General features: G+C 46.8%; 1 protein-coding gene across 2 annotated transcripts in view; it reads right to left on the bottom strand.

Moving 5' to 3' along the window:
- PHC3 (polyhomeotic homolog 3) overlaps window positions 1-21,496 on the bottom strand; it is a 590,730-nt gene that overhangs the window by 207,412 nt on the left and 361,822 nt on the right. For both annotated transcript variants that reach the window (XM_085635115.1, XM_085635116.1), the window contains one exon: window positions 21,243-21,496. In XM_085635115.1, coding sequence (XP_085491241.1) covers window positions 21,243-21,496 — 254 coding nt within the window. The remainder of the gene's footprint in view (window positions 1-21,242) is intronic.

Raw genomic sequence — 21,496 nt, 5'->3', positions numbered from 1 at the left:
TGTGCGTGAACTCAAAGTCCATAGCACAATTTAAGACAATTTTCCTGTACACACAGGGAGGCAAATATCAGGACTGTGTTGGACTGGAAATGCGTCTGGTTAACTCCTTCTAGCATTGTATAATTTAAGTTAGCATTTGCGGCACCATTCTGTATTAGCCGCCATTTTTGGGTAATGATCGAAAGTAACGTCTGTCTCATCTTATGCCTGCTTCATCTAAAAGCAGCTGCCATTGTGCCCTCTGTAAGTGTATTTCTTCAAGGTTGAGTTTGCTGTGCTAATGAATAAACTGCCTATCCTACTGCATACCTTTCTGTCTAGCTAGGCCTGCTCCCGCAGCTCAGAATGGTGTGGGCAGACAGAGTAACCTTGAATGCAAGATAATGTGTGCCCGGTCCCAGGATCATAGCTCATCCTTCTGTACCTCCTTTGTTCACAAGCTCCCAGACTGGAAAATTCCTGTCTGGGCGTGTCTTCAGTGGTACTGGAAATGTACTTTATGCTCTACCAAGTTGTCTAGCGTCAATCCCTCTGCAGCTCGAGTGTATACTAATAAATAACTTTGGTTTGTATTCTCTACTGTCTGACCGACTCTTCATTTGCATGGAAGGCTGAGAGGTGCTCGCGAGTGACCTGGGTGGCCCTAGTTGGGTCACTTCCTTCAGTTGGCGCCCGAACTGGGACCCCATTGGGTGAGTGACCCTTCCCTGCCCGCGGAATTGGTAGGGAGGGGTCGGGCCACATCGGGTCAGACGGGCGGACCGGGGATCCCTGCATTAGAGAGTCTGGTACTCGCAGCTGCCCCGTCTGTCTGACCGGACGGTGCCTTGGCCAGTGATCATCCTGGCTGGGGTCCTGTATGGCAAAACCCTTGGATACGACCGCTTGGTCCGAAGAGTCGGCAGTGGAGAATAAATTGGTTTGACCTGTGTGCACCAGGTGAGTTTGCTTTGGTTTGTGGTGGCTACGGTGCCATTTTGGTTTGTGTTTGGTGCGGTCTGAGGACCGTTTTTGGACAAGCGCTTGAATTTGTTTGAATTCCTTGTGAACATGGTACCATTTTGGTTTGTATTTGGTAGGGTCTGAGGATCAACTTTGGTAAGATATTTGCAAATATCTGCTCGGAATAAATAGTCAATTTGCTTTCTTTCGAAAAATGCCCTGTGCTAGCAAACTGTTCTGTTATGTTCTACTGATGCTCGTTTGGAAGAAAGACAGACTGCGCCTCCGGAAGGCACTCCTAACTTCGATATGTATGTTAAGCATGACCTTGATCCAATTATGTTTAGTACATTATGGCACAAATATACGAGGGACAATGGCGAGCTGCAGTGGCCGTTGACAGGCACTTTCGATGAACAAAAACAATTTCCTGCAGGATAAATTGTGTGCAAAAAGAAGTAGGCAGTCAATATTGATTCCCTTCGAACATGGCAAAAGGAGGCTAAGCAGAGACGAATGAAGGCAGAGAAGGAGGCCCGGAAGGGAAAGATGCAGTCAGTTACTCTAAAATCCGTAGCCTATGATAGAGAGAAAATAGAGAAGGGAATAAAATGTGCTGATAGGAAGTTTCGATTGCAATGTGAAAAGTCTTATGTTACCTGAGATGATACTGATCAATTTGTGGAGGAATTGCTGGATGTCCGACCCCCGCCTCCGTATGCCCCGCAGAAGGTATACCCTGTACTCCCTCCACAGCCTCAGTCACCCAATTCTTCTGTTTCTGTTGACTATGCTACTGGTGCTTCATTTGCTTTGGCCACAGCACCTCCTGTTCTTTCCTTGCCCTCGCCATCTGTGGCAACTACGTCTGTTGGCATTCCGGCAACACCTACTGCTTCGGCATCTCTCTCGCCAGCTCTTACGCCTATAACACAGCCAGTAGCAACATTATTGCCTGGCAACCCTGTTTTCACCCCTATTGTTTTTTCTCATTCCCCAGTGTTGCAAAATATTGAAACACCAGTACGTGGCCATGAGAATAAGGACTGGACAAAACTAAAGGACCGGTTAGGACGTTGATACGATCAGATGTGGGGGAGGCCGTGAAAAAGGTGGTGGCTAACCAGGAAGCTCAGTGGGCTTGTAACCCCATTTACAGTGTGGAGGATGTGTGAGAGGTGATGAAAGACTACGACGCTTTTGTCCAGCAGCATTCCCTTAAGCACATGTCGGCTACTTTGATTGGGCTTTAGGAGCAGTGTTTTAATGAGGCAGCGCCACAGATTATGTATGATATTAAGGATCATGTCTATGTAGCTGACATGGCGCCTGGTCAGGTGTTTGGCAATGTTGCGACGATGGTTGACTACCGGAGTAGACTGCTTGATAAGAGCCAGAAGGTGGTGTCTCAGTTTCCGATGAGGGAGGTGCACCCCATATATCACCCAGAAATACCAGAGCAGCGAGACCAGCATGATGTTGTTATAAGATCAAAGGTAGAGGCTTGATTCCAAGAGCAATGGGTTTATACTCCATGGAAGAGGAGTGAGGGGTTGTCCCTTAAGACTCAGTTACTCGACCCTAGGAAAAATCCTACTGCGTACTATAAGGAATTGACGGAGGCGTAGATTGGGACAAGTTAACAGCATGTCGTCAGAAGAAAGATGAAAGTGTGTCTGATTTTTCCAATCAGTTTGAGGGTGTGTTTTTGGACTTCAGCTGACAGTTTTTTTCAGTAGATGGGGGTGTCCGATTGTTTGTTAACAGATTTGTTACGAATCTGCTCCCAGAGTTGTGGCTCGTTTGCAGGCTTAGGAGAGCACTTGGACGTCATCCTCCCCTTCTGTCATATTGAGTACGGCACAGAATTATGAACACAGGGAAAATGAGATGAAGGAGAAGAAAAAGCACAAGGAATTGAAGACAAAGGTGTTGTTGCAGCAGGCTTCTCTGGGAAATGGTAGAGGACGAGGTGGTACTGCCCGCCAGCTGCCTCGGACCAGCCAGAATACTACCCCTGCAGGGCCAAATCAGTGTGCATATTGTAAAGAGGAGGGACACTGGTGTAGCGAGTGTCTCGTGTTGTTGTAGAAGGTCGTGCCCCTAGAGGACAAGGTTCTAGTGGACGGGGTCGTGGAGCTGGTGGACAGGACAGAGCCCAGCATGTGCCACATCGTCGGATCATTGAGATAGTAATTATTTTGATGAAAAAAGGGGTGGCAAGTATTACCACGATGACTACGATTTTGATGAAGTGACAGGAATGTCTCACAGCTCGGACAGCCATTGACAGAGTGAGGGACCAGTCCAGATACCTGTAGATCAGCGCGGACCTTATGTTATTGCGGATTTGCATGGCTCAGCTAAGGAATTCTTGGTGGATACAGGTGCAATGAATAGTTCTGTTTCTCGGTCACTGGTTCATGGGGCAGCTCTGTCTGGGCATAATAACATGTCGGTAGGATTTTCTGGTGTACCGGTTGTAAGCCCCATTTCAAAGCCCCTTACATTGACTATAGGTCCGTTTACTGTAGATTCACTGTTCCTGTTGACATCAAACTGTGGGGATTATTTAATGGGCCTAGATTTATTAAAGAAGTTGCATGCAACCATTTATTGCTCTCTGGAAGGTGTTTACATGACAATGGGTCCAAACGTAGTCACTCTAAGCAGTGTCTGTCCAAAGTTGCGCCCCTTCCAGCTGAGTTTAAGGATGTGCCGCCCACTTTGTGAGCAACAGGTGACACAGGTGTAGGACTATTGCAGATTCCCCCGGTTTCCATTAAGGTTAAAGACAATGCCATTTTGCCTCATATTCCCCAGTACAAAATTCCACAGACGGAGGAGCGAGCTTTGTTGCAGATTATACAGGACTTGATTGAGACAGGGGTGGTTGAAGAGACAACTGCAAATGTGTGTAATAGCTCTATTCTTCCCATTCTGAAAAAGGCATCTTCAGACTCCCCGGATAATCACCCCGATATTTATCGTTTTGTGATTGATCTGCACACAGTTAATACAATAGTGGTCCCTCAGTTCCCAGTGGTCCATGACATAGAGCTGTCCTTCTGACAATGATTCCTTCCTCTGCTAAATTATTCTCTTTCATTGACTTGGAAAATGCATTCTTTAGTATCCCGATCCATCCCAATAGCAGACATCTGTTCGGTTTTACCGAGAGCCCTAGTATATATAGCCAATCCTTGAAAGACCAATTGGATTCCCTCACGCTTCCCTCAGGTAATGTATTGCTTCAATATGTGAATAATCTACTAATTGCTTATGATACTGAAAGGGATGCAAAGACAGTACGGTTAAGTTGTTGCTACATTTGGCTCACCATGGACGTAAAGTGTCCCTTTCTAAATGTCAAGATTGTCGACAGGAGGTCACCTATTTAGGTCATCTACTGTCGAAGGAGGGTAGAAGATTGGCCCCCTGAGCCCATTAGCACCATTGTGAAAATGCCTATCCCTAAAACTCAGAGGGATGTGCGTGCTTTTATTGGCATCACTTCCTACTGTCGCCATTGGATTCCTAATTTTTCATTACTAACAAAACCCTTGCTCGCACTAACCACTAAAGATGTGCATGGACACCTGAATGTCAGCAATCTTTTGAGCAATTAAAAGTTGCACTTTGCTCTGCACCTGTGCTTGGTACACCTGACTACATGAAGCCGTTCATGCTGTATGTACACAAGACGGCCGGTTGTGCGCTTTCTGTCTTAACACAGGCCTTTGGAGGTAAGCAACGGCTGTGTGCTTATTTTTTTGCTCTTCTTGACCCTGTCACAAGAGCCCTCTCGAGCTGTCTAAGAGCGGTCGCGGCAGTGGCCATCTCTATAAGGCATTTGGCTGGGATTGTACTTGATACTGACCGCACAGTCATGGTACCCCATGCTGTGGATACACTTTTGAATAAAACAAGACACAGCAACTCACTAGTGCACGTCTGACCAGTTACGATTAAAAGATGAGCCACTCTAAATCCAGCCACGTTGCTACCCCTCCCTTCCGAGAGTGAGGAAATTGATATACATGATTGCAATTTTTGGACGGAGGAGGAAACGAAGGGACGGGTAGACCTTACTGACCCTCAAGGGAAACTATATGTTGATGGCTCTCGTTTTAAGACCCTCAAGGGAAACTATATGTTGATGGCTCTCGTTTTAAATTACCGGATGGCACCACCACAGCAGTGTATGCACTTACTACACTGCATACGGCAGTTGAGACATCACAAGTTCCCTATCAGTCCGCCCAGGCAGCTGAACTAGTTGCCCTTATTCGAGCTTGTGAATTGAGTAAAGGACTGGTTGTTAATATTTATACTGACAGCCAGAACGCCTTCGGGGTCTCCCATAATTTTGGGCGGCTCTGGGCAGAGAGAAGTTTCTCACTTCCCATGGGACACGCATCCAGCATGGCCCTCTTAAACATAAGCTTCTGTCTGCTTTGACACTTCCTAAGAAATTGGTCATAATAAAGTACAGGGCCCACAAGGCAATTACTGATGACGTGGGTGTGGGGAGTGCATTTTCAGATCGGATAGCCAAGGAGACAGCTCGAACGAAGATGAGAAAGATGTTTGTAGCAGGTCCCGCTAGGTGGGGGCCTGAGGTTACTATGTTTGAAGATACGCTGGATAATGTGAAGGAGATTCAGAGCGAGGCAACGATTGGAGAGATAGCAGTGTAGCAGGAGAGCACAGCAAGTTTGGATGAGGATGGGAATTGGACGGATAAGTCAGAGAAAAAGAGATGGATGTTACCAGATGCATATGTCCTCCCTGTAGTCAATATGGCGCATGGGCCTGCCCATATAAGTGCAAAAGGTATTTGTAAATTACTAGACCCTGTATGGCAGAATGACAACATTCCCAAGACTGCTGCTCATTTGGTTAAATACTGTATGGTAAGCATGATGTATAATCCTGGAAAGGGCCCTCCTACACCCCCCAGTAATTTTGCACCACCCTCTTTCCCTTTTGCGGGCCTTCAGATGGATTTTATTGAGATGGAGCAAATCAACAAACTGAACTATGTGCTAGTGGTTGATTGTGCGTTCAACAAATGGGTTGAGGCTTACCTCACTAAAGAAAACACAGCCATGGCGACTGCGAAGGCCCTCCTAAAGAAACTCTTCCCTTGTTTTGGTTTGCCCCGTTTGGTTTGGAGTGATAACGGCAGCAATTTTAATTCAAAGGTCATCCAGTTAGTGTGTGAAGGTCTACATATCAAACAAAAATTTCATGCTGCACACCACCGCCAGTCAGCAGGCTTAGTTGAGAAGTACAACGGTACTCTCAAACTGAAATTGGCATAGATTCAGGAGAGCACAGGGTGGCAGTGGCCAGATGCTTTACCTTTAGCCCTTTTGTCTACGAAAGTCACAGCTCACTCTAGGACAGGATTGTCACCGTACGAGGTCATGTTTGGGCGCCCAGCAAACGTTTGGGGTGTCCCGTGACCTCGAAGGTTTTCTGACATTGAATATCCTTTGCTGGTGGACTATTTGTATGAGTTAACTAAAAGTCTGAGTTCTATTCCCCAACAGATCCAAGTCAGTCTTCTGCCAGCACCTGAGGAGCCAGGAAACGATATTCAGCCCGGTGACTATATCTTGGTGGGACACTTCCAGAGGAAATGAAGTTTGGAGCCGCGGTGGAAAGGGCCGGTACAAGTGCTCCTTGCCACCCGCACCGCTGTGAAGGTCACGGGCCGAACGAACTGGATTTATACCAATCACTACCGCCGAGTGCCTTTACCCCTGCCTTACGATCAATGGGTTCTTGATGGCATCGGGGACTCGGAGGGGGAACAGGTGCCCCGCTTTGTCCCCTTCTCGGATGCCCAGCTAACGTGGACACAAACGGAGGAAGATAATGATGCAGTGTTGAATACATCAGTGCCCCCTGAGGCCCAAGCCATTCAGAAGCCCTGCTCTGCTGGCCCATCAGTGCTTGAGTCCCAGCCCATTGGCCCCTCTGTGTCTGAGCCCCTCTTTCCTGACCCATCTGTGCCTGGAGTACCTAGGTACAATCTGCGCCCCTGACGGAGGAGCAGTGCACCAAAGGAGAAGTCAGATTAGCAGGGACGGACTCGATAAGTCAGGCTGCAGTAGAATAGGGAGAGGCGAAATTGGTGCATTGTTCAGACATTGGCCAGGATAAATGTCCCCTGTGGTACTGTGTGTCTCCCCTGTGGTACTGTCACAGTACAATTCTGGCTCCCGCATGGTGGGCTGCCCACCTTGCTGCATAACTGTCCCTATTGGTGCTCGAGCAGCCCACCCGAGCCAACATGGCAAGGCCTCGCCTGTCCGCTACGGGGGAAAATTCTTACACTTTTGTCTACCCCCTAACCTCTACAAAACCGCCACAAAATCCTTCAAGCACTCCACCCTGAAAAGACACCCTGAGACACTGATCTCTGACCTGCGTTACAGCGCAGACAACGGCATAGTCATTAATAACCTCATCTTCTATTCTAGAAGAACCTCTGCCTGGCGCAAAACCTTTGCTCACCACTTCAATGTACGTGCTACTAAGAACATTCCATACGGCACTAAGCTAACTATAGCACCCTCCTCAACCCTGCAAGCTGACCTCACCATCACTCTCTATAAAAACGGCATCGTTTTGATCCAAGCCTCAACCAAAAACTTGAATAAATTTGCAGACCTTTTTACACTCCTCAGAAACCACGTGCACAACACTGGCAGGGTAATTAACTTCCGCCCTGATGAGCCCTTGTTCAGCCCATCCAACGTGGCTAGCCACCCACAAACATTTCTAAGATCTTCCAACACTGGCCGCCCTAACCACTCCAGCACGTCTCCCGGTCTTGTCAACAAAATCACCTCTAGACCTTTGGTCCCCTCCCTACTAGCTCCCCAAGGAGACCATGTCACCGTACGCCCCCATTGAACTAGGATACAGGTCGCGCTGACCTTTCCCGCACCGTTGAGTCCTCAGACAGCCCATCCAGCATGGCCAGTCACTCACAAACCCCCCTTAGGTTTCCCATCACTGACCACCCGAACCACTCCAGCACGTCACCAGCCTCGCCAACAGAATCACCCCTAGACCTTTGGTCCCCTCTCTACTAGCTCCCCATGTAGACTATGTCACCGGTACGCCCCCAAAGACTTACGATACAAGTCCAGCTTGCCCTTCCTGCCCTCAATCCAACCCACAAAGGGGCTCCAACATAGATCCTCGGGCTTACAACACAGGCCGTACTAGGCCTTCCCCTCTATCACCTATCCACGCTGTCAGAACTGCTCCCGAACCACTGCCCCCCTGCCCTCTAGCACCTCCTTCTTATAGGGACATAGATTCTGTGCATGCCAGAGCTGCCAAACTAACCCAGAGCATTCATATTTCCATCCTGGAGCTAATGAACCTCCTCCACCTCGCTGAACTCTCCCTCGCCAACCTTATGCCCCTGCCAAACGCCACCCCCCGCATTTGACAAAGCTCACTAAACAACCTCTTCCGCTATCCTTGAGACATCTTCACCCCCGCAAGCACCCATGCCACCTCTCAGAGGAAGAAACCTGTGCTCTTGTCCTATCCTACAACCCTACCTTTGCCACTCCAAGTCCATTAGATCTCACTGAAATGGAAATCCTTGCCACCCTCCGAGACTACAACTCTACCCCAGCTATCCCTCATCCTTTAAACGCAAAGGCCGAACACGCCATCTGCATGGTCACTATCAACCCCAACAGACCAGCTACCCTCCGCAACAGAATTGTGGTCAAGAGTAATCTAGCGCCTGTTCACCTGTCCGTCCAGACTGCCGAACCTCCTTCCAAATCCTCTCTATCTGGTCTTTTAATTAATTGCCGGTCAGATGCCGAACTCATCCTTTTCAAAAATTTCGACTTAGCGATCCTTACGGAATTATGGCTCAATGAATCCTCATTTCCATACCTGGACCTCCTAGTCCCTCCTAACTACAATATCATAAGGCTAGACAGACAATCTAACAAGAAAGGAGGAGGCAACGCCTGCTTCTACCGCTCTAACCTTCTGGTCACGGAACATCTGGCGGAAACCACTGAATCCTGAGAATACCTCACCCTCGCTATTCACAGCAACTCCACCCTACTGTGCAACCTGCACATCTTTTACCACCCCCCAGGCATGAACGACTCCTTCACCGACCACCCCATGGAAATCATCACAGCTAAGAGTTCCAATAATGCCAAAGATATTTTCTTTGGTGACTTTAACTTGCACTGGAACGATCCAAAGGATTCACATGTCAACACCATCAAGGACCTCCTGGCCGATCAAGCCCTGACCCAAGCCTGCTCACTACCAACTCACTCAAAAGGGGCCTCCCTTAATTGGATTATCTCCAAAGAATCAACAGTCAAGCTTATCTCTAAAAACCCATGCGACTGGTCTGACCACCACGCCATCACCTTCCTCCTACCTGGCACCCATAAGACAAGGGCACCGCAACCAGTGAGTCCTAAACGCTGGATCTGTGACACTAAGAACCTGGACCGCAGGGAACTCGAGGCTCGCTGCAAATCCGACCTCCCCCCCCCCCCTTATATCAACAGTCAGCGGTCTCAACGATTACTACTCTGCGACTATTTCGAACATCCTGGATGATCTAGCCCCACTAAAGCTGAAAAGAACCCAAATCAAAGACAGAAACCCCTGGTTCATGGGATCCCTTAACAACGAGAGGAGAGTCCTCCGACAAGCTGAAAGATCCTGGAGGCAGCACCCCTCTGCCGCACATCTAAAATTCCTCCGCCAGGCCAGAAATGCCTACAACAGGAACATACTAAAGTCCAAAAAAGAATTCTTCAGAACTCCACTAGAGAAGGCCAAGAACAGACCCCACAAGCTCTTCAAACTGGTCAAACACCAATCTAATAAATTGGCCAAAACTTCAAAAGAAACCCCCAAGTCTCTTATATCCTTCTGAGGAATTCTCCTCCTCTTTCGCTGACAAAATCTCAGCCTTTGGAAACAAACTCAACTCCACCACATACCCTCAAACACCTCTCGACCTGCCTCCTCCAGCCATGTCGCCCCCACAGGCTTCACCCAAAAACCATGCTCACTGGACTGACTTCAAACTCTATGACGACGACTCAGTGTCCAAAATCCTATCTTCCCTAAACCCTAATAACCATTTTAATGACCCGCTCCCTTCCAACTGCCTAGCTGCCATCGCCCAATCCATTATTCCTAGCTGGACTACAATAATTAACACCTCTCTCCGGCAGGGAATGATGCCCGACTCTCTAAAAGCCGGCTAAGTCCTTCCCATTCTGAAAAAGCCGTCGCTGGATACAGCCTCCCCTGACAACTTCAGACCCATCTCCACCATCCCCCTCTTAGCCAAAGTGACGGAGAAATGTGTGTAGCAGCAGCTAAGTCAACACATCAACAACTTCCACCTGCTCGATAACTTCCAATCCGGATTTAGACCAGGGTACAGCACCGAAAACACTATGCTCCACATCATTGATGATGCTCTTCAAGCCCTTGACCAAGGCAAAACCTGTCTCCTAATCCTCCTGGACCTATCCTCGGCCTTCGACACGGTCAACCATGAAAAACTACTTGAACGCCTCAAATTCAGGATGGGTTTGGATGGCACTGTTCTAGAATGGTTCAGGTCCTTCCTCCAAAACCGGTCCCAGAGATTCCTTGTCAATGGCAACCTATCGGCACCATCCCCGGACACGGTTGGAGTCCCTCAAGGATCAACACCGTCCCCCACCCTCTTCAATCTTTACCGAAGTACTACGCACTGCTAATATCTCCTATCATATGTATGCTGACGACTCTCAGATCTACATCAAAACCTCATCTCCCTGAACGAAGCCTTGAAACTCACTGCCCAATAGCTCGCATCCAATCAACTCAAACTCAACGCAAAGAGATTCAATCATGGATTAAGGCTATCACAGCCTTGAATTACCCACCGACCATCGTGGATTCGGCCAAATCCCTGGGAATCACCCTCGACAGCAACCTGAACATGCGGAACCACATCAATTCAATGGCCAAATCAGCCAGATTCCACCTGAGCTACCTTAGGAAATTGAAACCCTTCCTCGATGCTCCTGACCTAAAAATGGCAGTCCAAGCACTTGTCATCTCTAGACTGGAATATGGCTGTTCTACCCTCTTGGGTCTACCCAAGATCTCCCTGGCACCTCTAATCCGGCTGCCAGACTACTCACCGGCACGAGGAAATACGACCACATTTCCCCGCACTTGAACGCTCTCAACTGGCTTCCCCTGGAGGCAAGAATACAGCTAAAAGTAGGCATCACGCACAAAGCCCTATATTCTAACTCCCCTGCATATGTGAGGCAGAAACTTGTGATCTCCAGAGGAATCAGAAACTCACAATCTGCCAGAGACTTCTTGCTCCAACCTGCACGCTTTTGGGGAAAAAAACGTACAACCGGGCTTTCTCCGGGGCTGCTCCAAGAATATGGAACTCTTTCCCACCTGACATCAGACGAATACCCTCTCTGACTCGCTTCAAAAAGGATGCCAAAACATTCCGTATGGGTACATTTCTCATTTAAACCTTGCCTCTACCACCACTACGGCCCTGATCTATGGCCATCTATTGCCTCCCTTCGGATTATCTAGCTCACCCCATCAGAAACCTGAGGCCTGTCGCGAACATTGGTTAAAGTAATCTGTAAATATGTTATCTCGTCTTGAGTATTTGGATACTTAATCTGTAAATATGTGCCCTATCTCCCTTATGTATCCTGCACCCTGCCCTCTCTCGTTCGATCCGTAACTGGATGATGCTATGCCTATTCTGTACATGGCGATGTTTTCCTGTAAAGCGCTCTGATACCCTAACGGTCAAGTTTGCACCCTATAAAACAAATAAAAAATAAATATATAGAGCGTGCTCCCCTGGAAGTGGGTACCTTATCCTGAGCGACGTGGGGTTTCTTCAGAAGAGCTGGGATCGCCTAGCTCCATTGCTGGTGCTCAACAGCGCCAAAGGTGATGAACAATAGGAGTCTACCAGTGAGGCTCAGAAGGACACTGGGAACATTTGCCCCTTCTTGTTTTCTTGTCATCGGCTCCATTGCATTTCCTTTCCTCTGGTTATAATGTATCCATTTGGTCACCCAATTATTGAGGAGGAACAGCCATTTGCAGCACCACGCTTTGTGCAGAATGATTCTGGTTGATCCACAAAGAGTAAAATGGTTTTCATGGCGATTGTTCTGATTTACCTGACAGTGGTGCTTGGAATAGTATGGTTCCTTGAGGAGAAATATCCAGTGCACTCTCTGATTGGCACAACACAACGCCTGTTCCTCCAGAACACGTTTGTCACTTTGGCCCCTCATAAAGTGAACACAGAAAGACATATGTAGATAATGTGTTTTTACTAACGCACCACTAAGCTCATGATACGTCTAATGTCACTGTTGGATAAGTGGAATGCTCCCTTCAGTTACATATAAGAGTAATAGCCTGTTATCGTTGCCCTTGTCATATCTGGAGAGCTGTGAGGGTTGGTTTGAATTGTTCTCTATGTTATACATTCATTATTATTCTTGTACTATGAATATAACATCTTCTGATTATCACATGGTGTTAGAATATATACGTGTCTACAAAGGGTTTACCCTGGGAGAACAAGGGACCCCTGATACGTTGTCCCGAAAGCTTCTATGAATGTATATGAGAAAGCGAAAAATGTAACATAGCTTCAAAATGAAATGTTGGATTTTCAGAGGTTCAATGTCACTGAATACTTTTGCTCCTTCCAAATGCGCAATATTACTCAGGATGAGGTAATACCGGTGTCAGTAGTCAACACAAGAGCTGTTTTTTGTGTTTGAGGGCTTAGGAAGGTGAAAGTGGGTGAGAGTAATTGCAATTATACATATACGTTGAGCACGAGTAGTAGCCCGCCTTTGCTCCCACCGCATAATATCTACTTTGTTTGTGGATCTCAAGCTTATGTTTGGCTTCCTAGGGGATGGTTGGTGTATGTTACCTTTCTTTCCTCCTTCCCCCAATGTACATAGCACCGCCCAATTATCATAAGGATCATCGATTACAGCATAGAAGTGCCCATCTGTCCCGGATTAGAAGGGTAATTAATACAGAAGATATAGATCAGACAGACGCTACTCTGCAGCAGTTCACAGATACTATGAAAGGTATCATGCCCTTTTGGGGCCCTATGTCCAATAGCCTTAATATTCGTCGGCTCACCGGAGTTGTGGAAGGGGTCATTAATACCACAGCAGGAATTTTGACCAATATTACAGCTGAGCTCCAGGCTACAAGGCTTGTTGCTCTACAGAACCAGATGATGTTAGACGTCATCCTTGCTGACCGGGGAGGGGCCTGTTGCATTATTGGCAGCAGTTGTTGCGTGTATATACCAGACCACACCCCTAATGTATATGTTGCTATACAGTAGTTGCATAGGCTCGCATCTGTCATCCACCAAGAGACTGATACTTGGACTCTTTCTGGTTGGTTCTGGGCTATAATAACATCCTGGGGGTGGAAGATCCTTATCTTTCTGGTAGCAATTGCGGGTATAATATTCACATGTTGCCTGTGTGTACATTGCCTTCCTGCTTGCTATGCTTACTGTGTTGGAAAATTGACACCCACACCAAAGACCCCAGTGCATGATACTAAGCCTACGGCTATGATGATGCAGGCTGTCCGAGTCCCAATGTCAATTGGTGAAGGTATTTTTGAATATTGATACTGTGTGTATTAACATGTAATAGTAGTCTTCCTATTTTACAAAAAGTGATTTGTTTCCTAACATTAGACAAAATTGTTAGCAAATGCTAAAAGAAGGGTCTGTTGGACTGGAAATGCGTCTGGTCGACTCCTTCTAGCATTGTACGATTTAAGTTAGCATTTGTGGCACCATTTTGTATTAGCTGCCATTTTTGGGTAATGATTGAAACTAACGTCTGTCTCATCTCGTGTCTGCCTCATCGAAAAGCAGCTGCCAATGTGCGTGTAATTCTTCAAAGTTGAGTTTGCTGTGCTAATGAATAAACTGCCTATCCTATTGCATTCCTGTCTGGCGCCAAAACTTTTCAGACACTCACACGCAGTCACATATCTGGGTTGAATCCATCACCATTCTTTAGCTCACTTCGCCACCTCAATTCAGACCCAGCTATATGCAAATCAGTCTTGACCCTGTGCCTCATGAGAACAGCCCAGTCCGAACTTCCAACCCAGGTCTTACCTCAACCAGAAACAAGCATCCTGGGACCAGTTTCTGGGTAACACCGTCAACTTGGTCTGAACGATGCCATACCGTGGACTTTATTACAATAGGTCAGAGTGTTCAGAGATATCAGGATCATATTGATAATGAGATAGGTTTGTTGTGATCGATCTATACTATAATTTTGTATAAGTGTATATATACATCCTATGACCTTTTTCCGAGTACTTTATATCTTATGGTTGTGCACATATAACAATTGACTTTTGGGCAGTTTATAATTGTGTTTGCACTTTGATGACCAACTGCTATCGTGCTTCAAAGTTGGATGTTTATGCACACATGGATTAATGCACGACACAGATTGCCCTTCTTTTTACACCTATATCGATCTCAGAGTTGGTTCTGTACAACCTGATTACTATCTCGGCAATTGGGATGACTTGTTCATGCCTTATCTGCTGAGATACGGCATGTGGACCGCGTTGGGCACGAGTGATCAAGCCTTCTAAAGTTACTCGTAGCGCTGGTGTGATCTTACACAACACTAATGAGAGCCTACTCTAGCCGGTTCATTTGTTCGATGTAGCCCGAACTACATTTCCCACCTTTCCACCTACTTTAATTATGTCATTAACAGCCGCATGTATTGCTATTGGTTAGCAGTCCGGTTGTATCGACGTCATCACGCATAGAAGCTCTAGCGTGTTGGCGCTGCGGAAGCATGTAATCTCGGGCTCCCCAGCCCTCCGGTTACCACTTGGAGCAACCTTGTAGGAAGCCCGGGGTAACGACGGAGAGGTAGGGAGCCTTGCCATTGCTAAACTCTTACACGCTTCGAGTCACCTTTTCATGTCTCGCTGTTTTGTTATTAGGTCATTACGATCTGGTTACGCACCCGCCACGCTAGAAAGAGACTGTTTCTAACTTTGTAACCAGAGGTGCTGTCTATGTTGCATGGCCTTTTATGCAGTTGTAATTCCTCCTTTGGATGGTTAGGTTAGCTGTTTTGCCTTTCCAGCAATTGGCCATGCTGTTAGTTATGTGTGAATCTGTGGCCTCCATGATACTCTATATAACAACTACGAGCCACATTAAAAAGATGTGTTACCACTATCCATATGACAATGTAGTTTTTCAGTGGCCATATCGATCTCTTTTTAGGGATCATGTTGAGTAATACATATCGTTAATAAAATCATCAATACACTTGCTGTGTTTATCACCATCATGGCGTCTGACCCCCACTTTATTAGTTTATTTTATCTTTCACAGAGCGTTGCCCCACGCCCTGAGTTGTGACCAGGAGCGGTAGGCGGTAGTCCAGATTCGATACGGGTAAGATTTGCCAAGAGTGGTCTGGTACCTTTTGGTCATGTTGGTTTTAAGCTGTGTGATCTAAACTATCTGGCTAAGAATATTTCTCACTTATTTTATGTTTTTTGTCATTCTTTGAACAGGTACTCATCTTCTTGTCCTGTAGTGTTCTATACAATAGAATCAACACTAAGGTACACAGTTGGTTGTATCGTTCTGGTTTTATATATATTTGTTTGACAATTACACATTTTAGTGATTTAGGCACTAAGATTTGACTGCAGTAGTTTATATATGGTCCTGAAGAAAGCCACGATCATAACTCTTTGATCTTTATTGGCTGAAACATGTAGACCTTTGTTTGGTTTATTGTATGCGCGCTCACAATTTTGTTTAGACTGCGCTACTACTGTTCTTTTAATGTTGGCACCGGGAGATCCCTATTAAATCATTTTTCTTCCTGTAGTCAATTTTATATCACTTTTTTCTTACACTGCACTTCATTTTTTCACCTTACCTAGGCTACCTTCATTGATCTTTAGGAGATCTAGTCCTTCTCGCATAGTTAAAACATCCGCGAGCTCCTCCCTTAGACATACGCTGGGAGTTAGGTTAAGGTGTGGTTAAGAGGAGATCCCATATGATGAAGCATGACACCACGGTGGGTGATGGGATTATGTCCTCTTTATTAGGACTTTCTTGTCCAGATAATGATTTGTGTATCACATAGGTTTTCATATATTTTTTCCTGTTTTACTTTTGTCTCTCAGTTTCTCTGACCCCTGGACCTCTTTGTTTATACATAACACCGTCATTAGCCAGATCTGGGTTGAATCCGTCATCATTCTTTAGCTCACTTTGCCAATTCAACCCAGATCTGTGACTGGGGGTGAGTGGCTGAAAAGTGTCAGTGCTCCGTCCATTATCTCCTTGTGTTTGCTTTGTTTGCCCTAAGTTGGCGGGGTATGGCCAGACGTGGGTCCCTTGCTCACTTTGCCACTGGATTCAAGCTAGCCTGGCTGATGAGGGCTGTTAGCCCGAAACTGGTCCCAGGATGCTTGTTTTCGGTCCAGGGAAGACATGGCTTGGCAGTTCAGGCTGGAATGTTCCCATGAGGCACAGGGTCAAGACTGATTTGCATATAGCTGTGTCTGAACTGGAGTGGCGAAGTGAGCTAAAGAACGATGATGGATTCAACCCAGATCTGTGACTGGGGGTGAGTGTCTGAAAAGTTTCAGCGCTCCGTACCTCATCTCCTTGTGTTTGCTTTGTTCCCCCTAAGTTGGCAGGGTATGCCCAGACGTGGATCTGTTAATCACTTTGTCACTGGATTCAAGCTAGCCTGGCTGATGAGGGCTGTTAGCCCAAAACCGGTCCCAGGATGCTTGTTTCTGGTCCAGGGAAGACATGGCTTGGCAGTTCGGGCTGAACTGTTCCCATGAGGCACAGGGTCAAGACTGATTTGCATATAGCTGGGTCTAAACTGGAGTGGCAAAGTGAGCTAAAGAACGATGATGGATTCAACCCAGATCTGAGGCTGGGTGTGAGTGTCTGTAAAGTTTCAGCGCTCCGTCCATTATCTCCTTGTGTCTACTGCTCTTTTAGTACAACAGACCCCAGCTGTCCAAATGAGAATAAGCCTGAGACTGCAAAGCTAAATAAACTTGTTCTTGTAATCATACAACTTGTTGAGGCGTGGACCAGCGGGCGTGCCGCTGGCGTGCCAAAGCCAAGCCCGTCTGCACCCGTCGGCGCCCGTAGCGCGACCAGCGCCGGAACCTCTGCCCTATTTTCTGGGCAAACCTACACGCGAAGGGAACTCTTTGACCTGAATCATGGTGAGTGTCTTCAACCAACCTTATTGCTGGATCAATTAGATTACAGCCCTAGGCGATGCAATTCTTGCGGCCTGACGGCCTTGCATCTACCTATAAAATATACATGCAATGGGTGGGGTGAGTGTCACGCCTCTTACTAAACTGGATAATAATGTTTCCCAACATATCAGGGGTTCTCAATTACATGATTTAACCCAAGGAACTTCTCTCAAGGGCTCCGATGTAATTAGCTGTATACTCTGTACACAAGGTCTATGAGCAAACATAAGTACGACCTAGAATGTTTGATTCAAGTTGGAAACCCTGATCTTGTGTTCCTTACTGAAACCTGGGCTAAATGCACCTCTGAGCCAGACTGGAACGCAGCTGTAGCTTGTGTTGACAGGGTAGGGGCAAAAGGGAGAGGTATAGCTATGATCTACCGGTCCCACTACACGGTTAGGATCATGACAGCACCAACGTTGGAAGCTGAGGCAATGACATTCAGTGTCAAAAATAACAATCTCAAACTCTTCCCGGGGCTACTTATCTATAGGCCTCCAGGTACGAGACCCTCATTCACTAGCTCATTGCAGACCTTTTTGGAATCATGTTTAGATACTGCCACATTCACGGTTTTGGGTGATTTTAACTTTCACTTAGAAGCAAATAATGACTCTGACACCTCTCGCCTGATAGATACTCTGGCAGGTTATGGGTTGAGTCAGATCGTATCTGAGCCAACGCACCAAACGGGCCACACGCTGGATGGCATTTTTACCAACAATCAACACATTGAAGTGGTGAGTGTGCGACCAGTACAATGGTCAGATCACTCCGCAGTCTATTTCAATGTCGAGATCTCAACAACTAGTGGCTGTTGCAGGAATAGATCTTCCTTGGCTAAATCACGTCCTTGGAAACCAATCCAAAAAACGATTTGATAACCGCTTTGGCGAGGAACCCCCCAGGCATAGCAGATTCCAATGCTGCAGCTAGACATTTTGAAGACTGGCTAAGTCTAGCAGTGAACTGGCTGGCACCGGAAGTGACTAAGCACCCCAGGAGAAGACAAACTAGGTCACTCTGGTATTCGGCTGAGCTTAGAAAAATCAAAGTAAAATGCAGATGTAAGGAACATATCTGGAGATCGCATTATAGTATGGAACATAGAAAGGACTATAACACAGCCTTAGACTGCTATAAAACAGGCTAAAACAGTATATTTTACCACTAAAATTCAAGAGGCGACAAATTCCTCCAGGGAATTATTCAAAACTGGAGGATATTGCAACTCAATGTAGCTTATCACGGTTCTCAGTGTTAGGGGAAGAACAAGTTGCAGATCTGCTGTTACAAACTAAGTCTGGTTCCCCCCTAGACCCTTGCCCCCCTTACATATTGCATCTGGCTACCAAGGAGGTCAGTGCGTCCCTGACCCCCCTATTAAATGAGATTACAAGTTCAGGGGTCTTTCCACTTCTTTGTAAAAAGGCTTGCATAAGACCCATTCTGAAAAAAGCCACACTTGATCCTTTGGAGGCTAAACATTATCGACCAATATCCCGTCTCCCGCTACCCTCTAAGAGCCTGGAGAAAGTCATGAATTTGGAATTTGGAGTATCTCGACCACTTAACATCCTTGATTCCACCCAGCATGGATTTGGATCTCGTCATTCTACAGAGTCATCCTTGATTATGCGACTGAAGAGATCCGTAAGGTGATAGATGGAGGTGGTAGAACCGCTCTTATCCTGCTTGACCTGACCGCAGCATTTGATACCGTAAACCATGCGGTACTGTTGCAGCGGTTCAAGGCAGCAGGTATCAGGGATAAGGCGCTAACCTTACCTATATCCTTCCTGGCATCTAGGGAACAACTAATTCACTGGGACGGACTTCAGTCAGGAAAGTTCTACCTCCCATGTGGAGTTCCTCAGGGGTCGGCCTTGTCCCCGACAAGGTTTAATCTGTATGTCACACCACTAGCTAGACTAATAAAAGATCATGGTCTAACGCTAGTGTCGCACGCGGACGACACCCAGTTAGTGGTGTCGGTTACGCAAAGTGTGGACATGACGGCTGTTCGCTTCCGGAATTGTCTCACGGCAGTGATGGGATGGATGAATTCAATTTTTTTTAAGCTTCACACTGAAAAAACCGAGGTTGTCGAGTTTAGTCAGAAACCCTCTGTATTGAGCCAACTATGGTGCCCCCCCCCGAGGCTGGGACGTGCCTTGTCCCCGTGCCCAAGGCCAGGAATCTAGGCTTTCTGATTGATAAAGAGCTAATGCACGCTCTGCAAATAAATCAAGTCTCCTCTGCCTGCTTCTTTACGCTGAAAGTTCTGCGTAAAATTCTTCCATTCATCCCATTTCCTATAAGGAAAACGGTAGTCGGAGCCTTAGTTCTCTCGAGAGTTGATTACTGCAACGCTGTATACTTGGGAGCTGGCACAGGGCAGATTACCAAACTTCAGTCCCTTCAGAATGCGGCAGCTCAGGTACTGCTTGATTTACCCAAACATCATCCCACGTCCGCTAGTATTAAGCAGCTCCACTGGCTTCCATTTCGGCGGCGGATTTTAAGGCCCTCTGCCTAGTGCATAAAGCTTTGTATGGAGGAGGAACTGCGGATATGCAACTCCCATTTCCTCGGTATGTGCCACTAGGCTGTCTCAGGTTCACTAATGCTGGACTGGTACGTACCCCGAAGATAAGAAGAGTCAGATGGGGAGTTAAGGGTTTCTCATACCAAGCGGCAAAATTATGGAACTCCCTCCTCGTACAGTTCCGACTACAGCCCAACAGGACTCTTCAGAACATTTTAAAAAACATGGCTCTTCGCCAAGCTTTAGATCTGTCAGTGTTAGTCTGGTTTTTTAACACACCTCAGCGCCAAGACGCCTCGGCAAGAGTGCGCTTTATAAATATACCAGTCAGTCAGTGGTGCCGCAGGCCATGATGCAAGCAAGGAAAATGGGCCGCTGGTAGCGTGGATGGGTAGGGAAAGACAGCCATATTTCAGGGAAGTAGGCCCCTTACACTCCTGCTCTGTCCTCGGTGACACTGCATCTGCTGATCTTTTAATAGCTCTGTCCCTGAAGTCAAATATAAATATTAACGCATTATGCAAGGAGGCTTAAATACACTTTCCAAGTAACCCAGACACCTACCGCATTATCAATGTATGTCATCGGTAAGCTGCTGTGCTCTCCTTATGGTAGTGCTGAATATTTTAAGATCCTTCTCAGTGTTTGAAAACGTAAAGTGAAGATTGTCAGTCACCTACAGACAACAGTCTCTTACGGAGATACCTAGCAGTACCACTAAGTGGCACACATGAACAATTCACAAAATACCATTGGTGTGGGAGTATCCTTCAATTCCGTGTTTGCGAAATACACTGAGGTGCCTGGTAGGAGATAATGCGAGACCCAGGACCTCAGGGTACCCAAAGTGCGGTAGGGTCTGTTCAGACCAACATTAAATCCTGCTCCTTCAATTGTAGGTAGCTGGCTCACTGCTACATAACGAGGGACCTGTCAGGCCTACGGTGAGTCCTTCTCCACTGGGCTGGAGATCTTTTTCTTCTCAGCCTGTGCTCTCACGCTTTCAAACACACGTTCAGTTTGTTTGCAACTGTTTGTTATGAATCACAAGCACAATAGCAAGTTATAGACTGACAAAGCTTGAAACGCGATTGTACCGGTGCCTAACAAATTCCAAACTAACCTTGTAATCATACAACTGGTCTATTACCACCGCAGTGCCACCTGGGAAAGGGATTCGTGGCCATTCAGACTGATTTATTTCCACTACAGTGTCTTTCAAGGACTGTGAAAGGGACGTGTATACTTATGTAAAGCGTTCTGATACCTACGGGTCTAGCCAGCGCTATATAAAACTCAAGATAAATATACGTACTGGAAAGGGCTCCAAGCCCTCTTGAATAACAAAGCCTTCAATGACATGGGTGAGGATCTGCGGCTTCACGATGGCCCGGGGGGGCCTCTTCTCGATGCTCGGGGTACTGTTAGACATTACAGGGCACGCACTCTTTGTTGCACCAGCCGGAAGCAGAAGCGGAGGGGGTGGCAGAAAAGCATAGGAGGAGTCTGATGGGGACTTGATGACTGAGGCACTGACTGATGATGCTTCTTTGAAAACACGTTCCTGTT

This window comes from Triturus cristatus, chromosome 11 (assembly GCF_964204655.1).
Source record: "Triturus cristatus chromosome 11, aTriCri1.1, whole genome shotgun sequence".
Classification (NCBI taxonomy): domain Eukaryota; kingdom Metazoa; phylum Chordata; class Amphibia; order Caudata; family Salamandridae; genus Triturus; species Triturus cristatus.
This window is presented reverse-complemented; position numbering and strand designations above follow the sequence as displayed.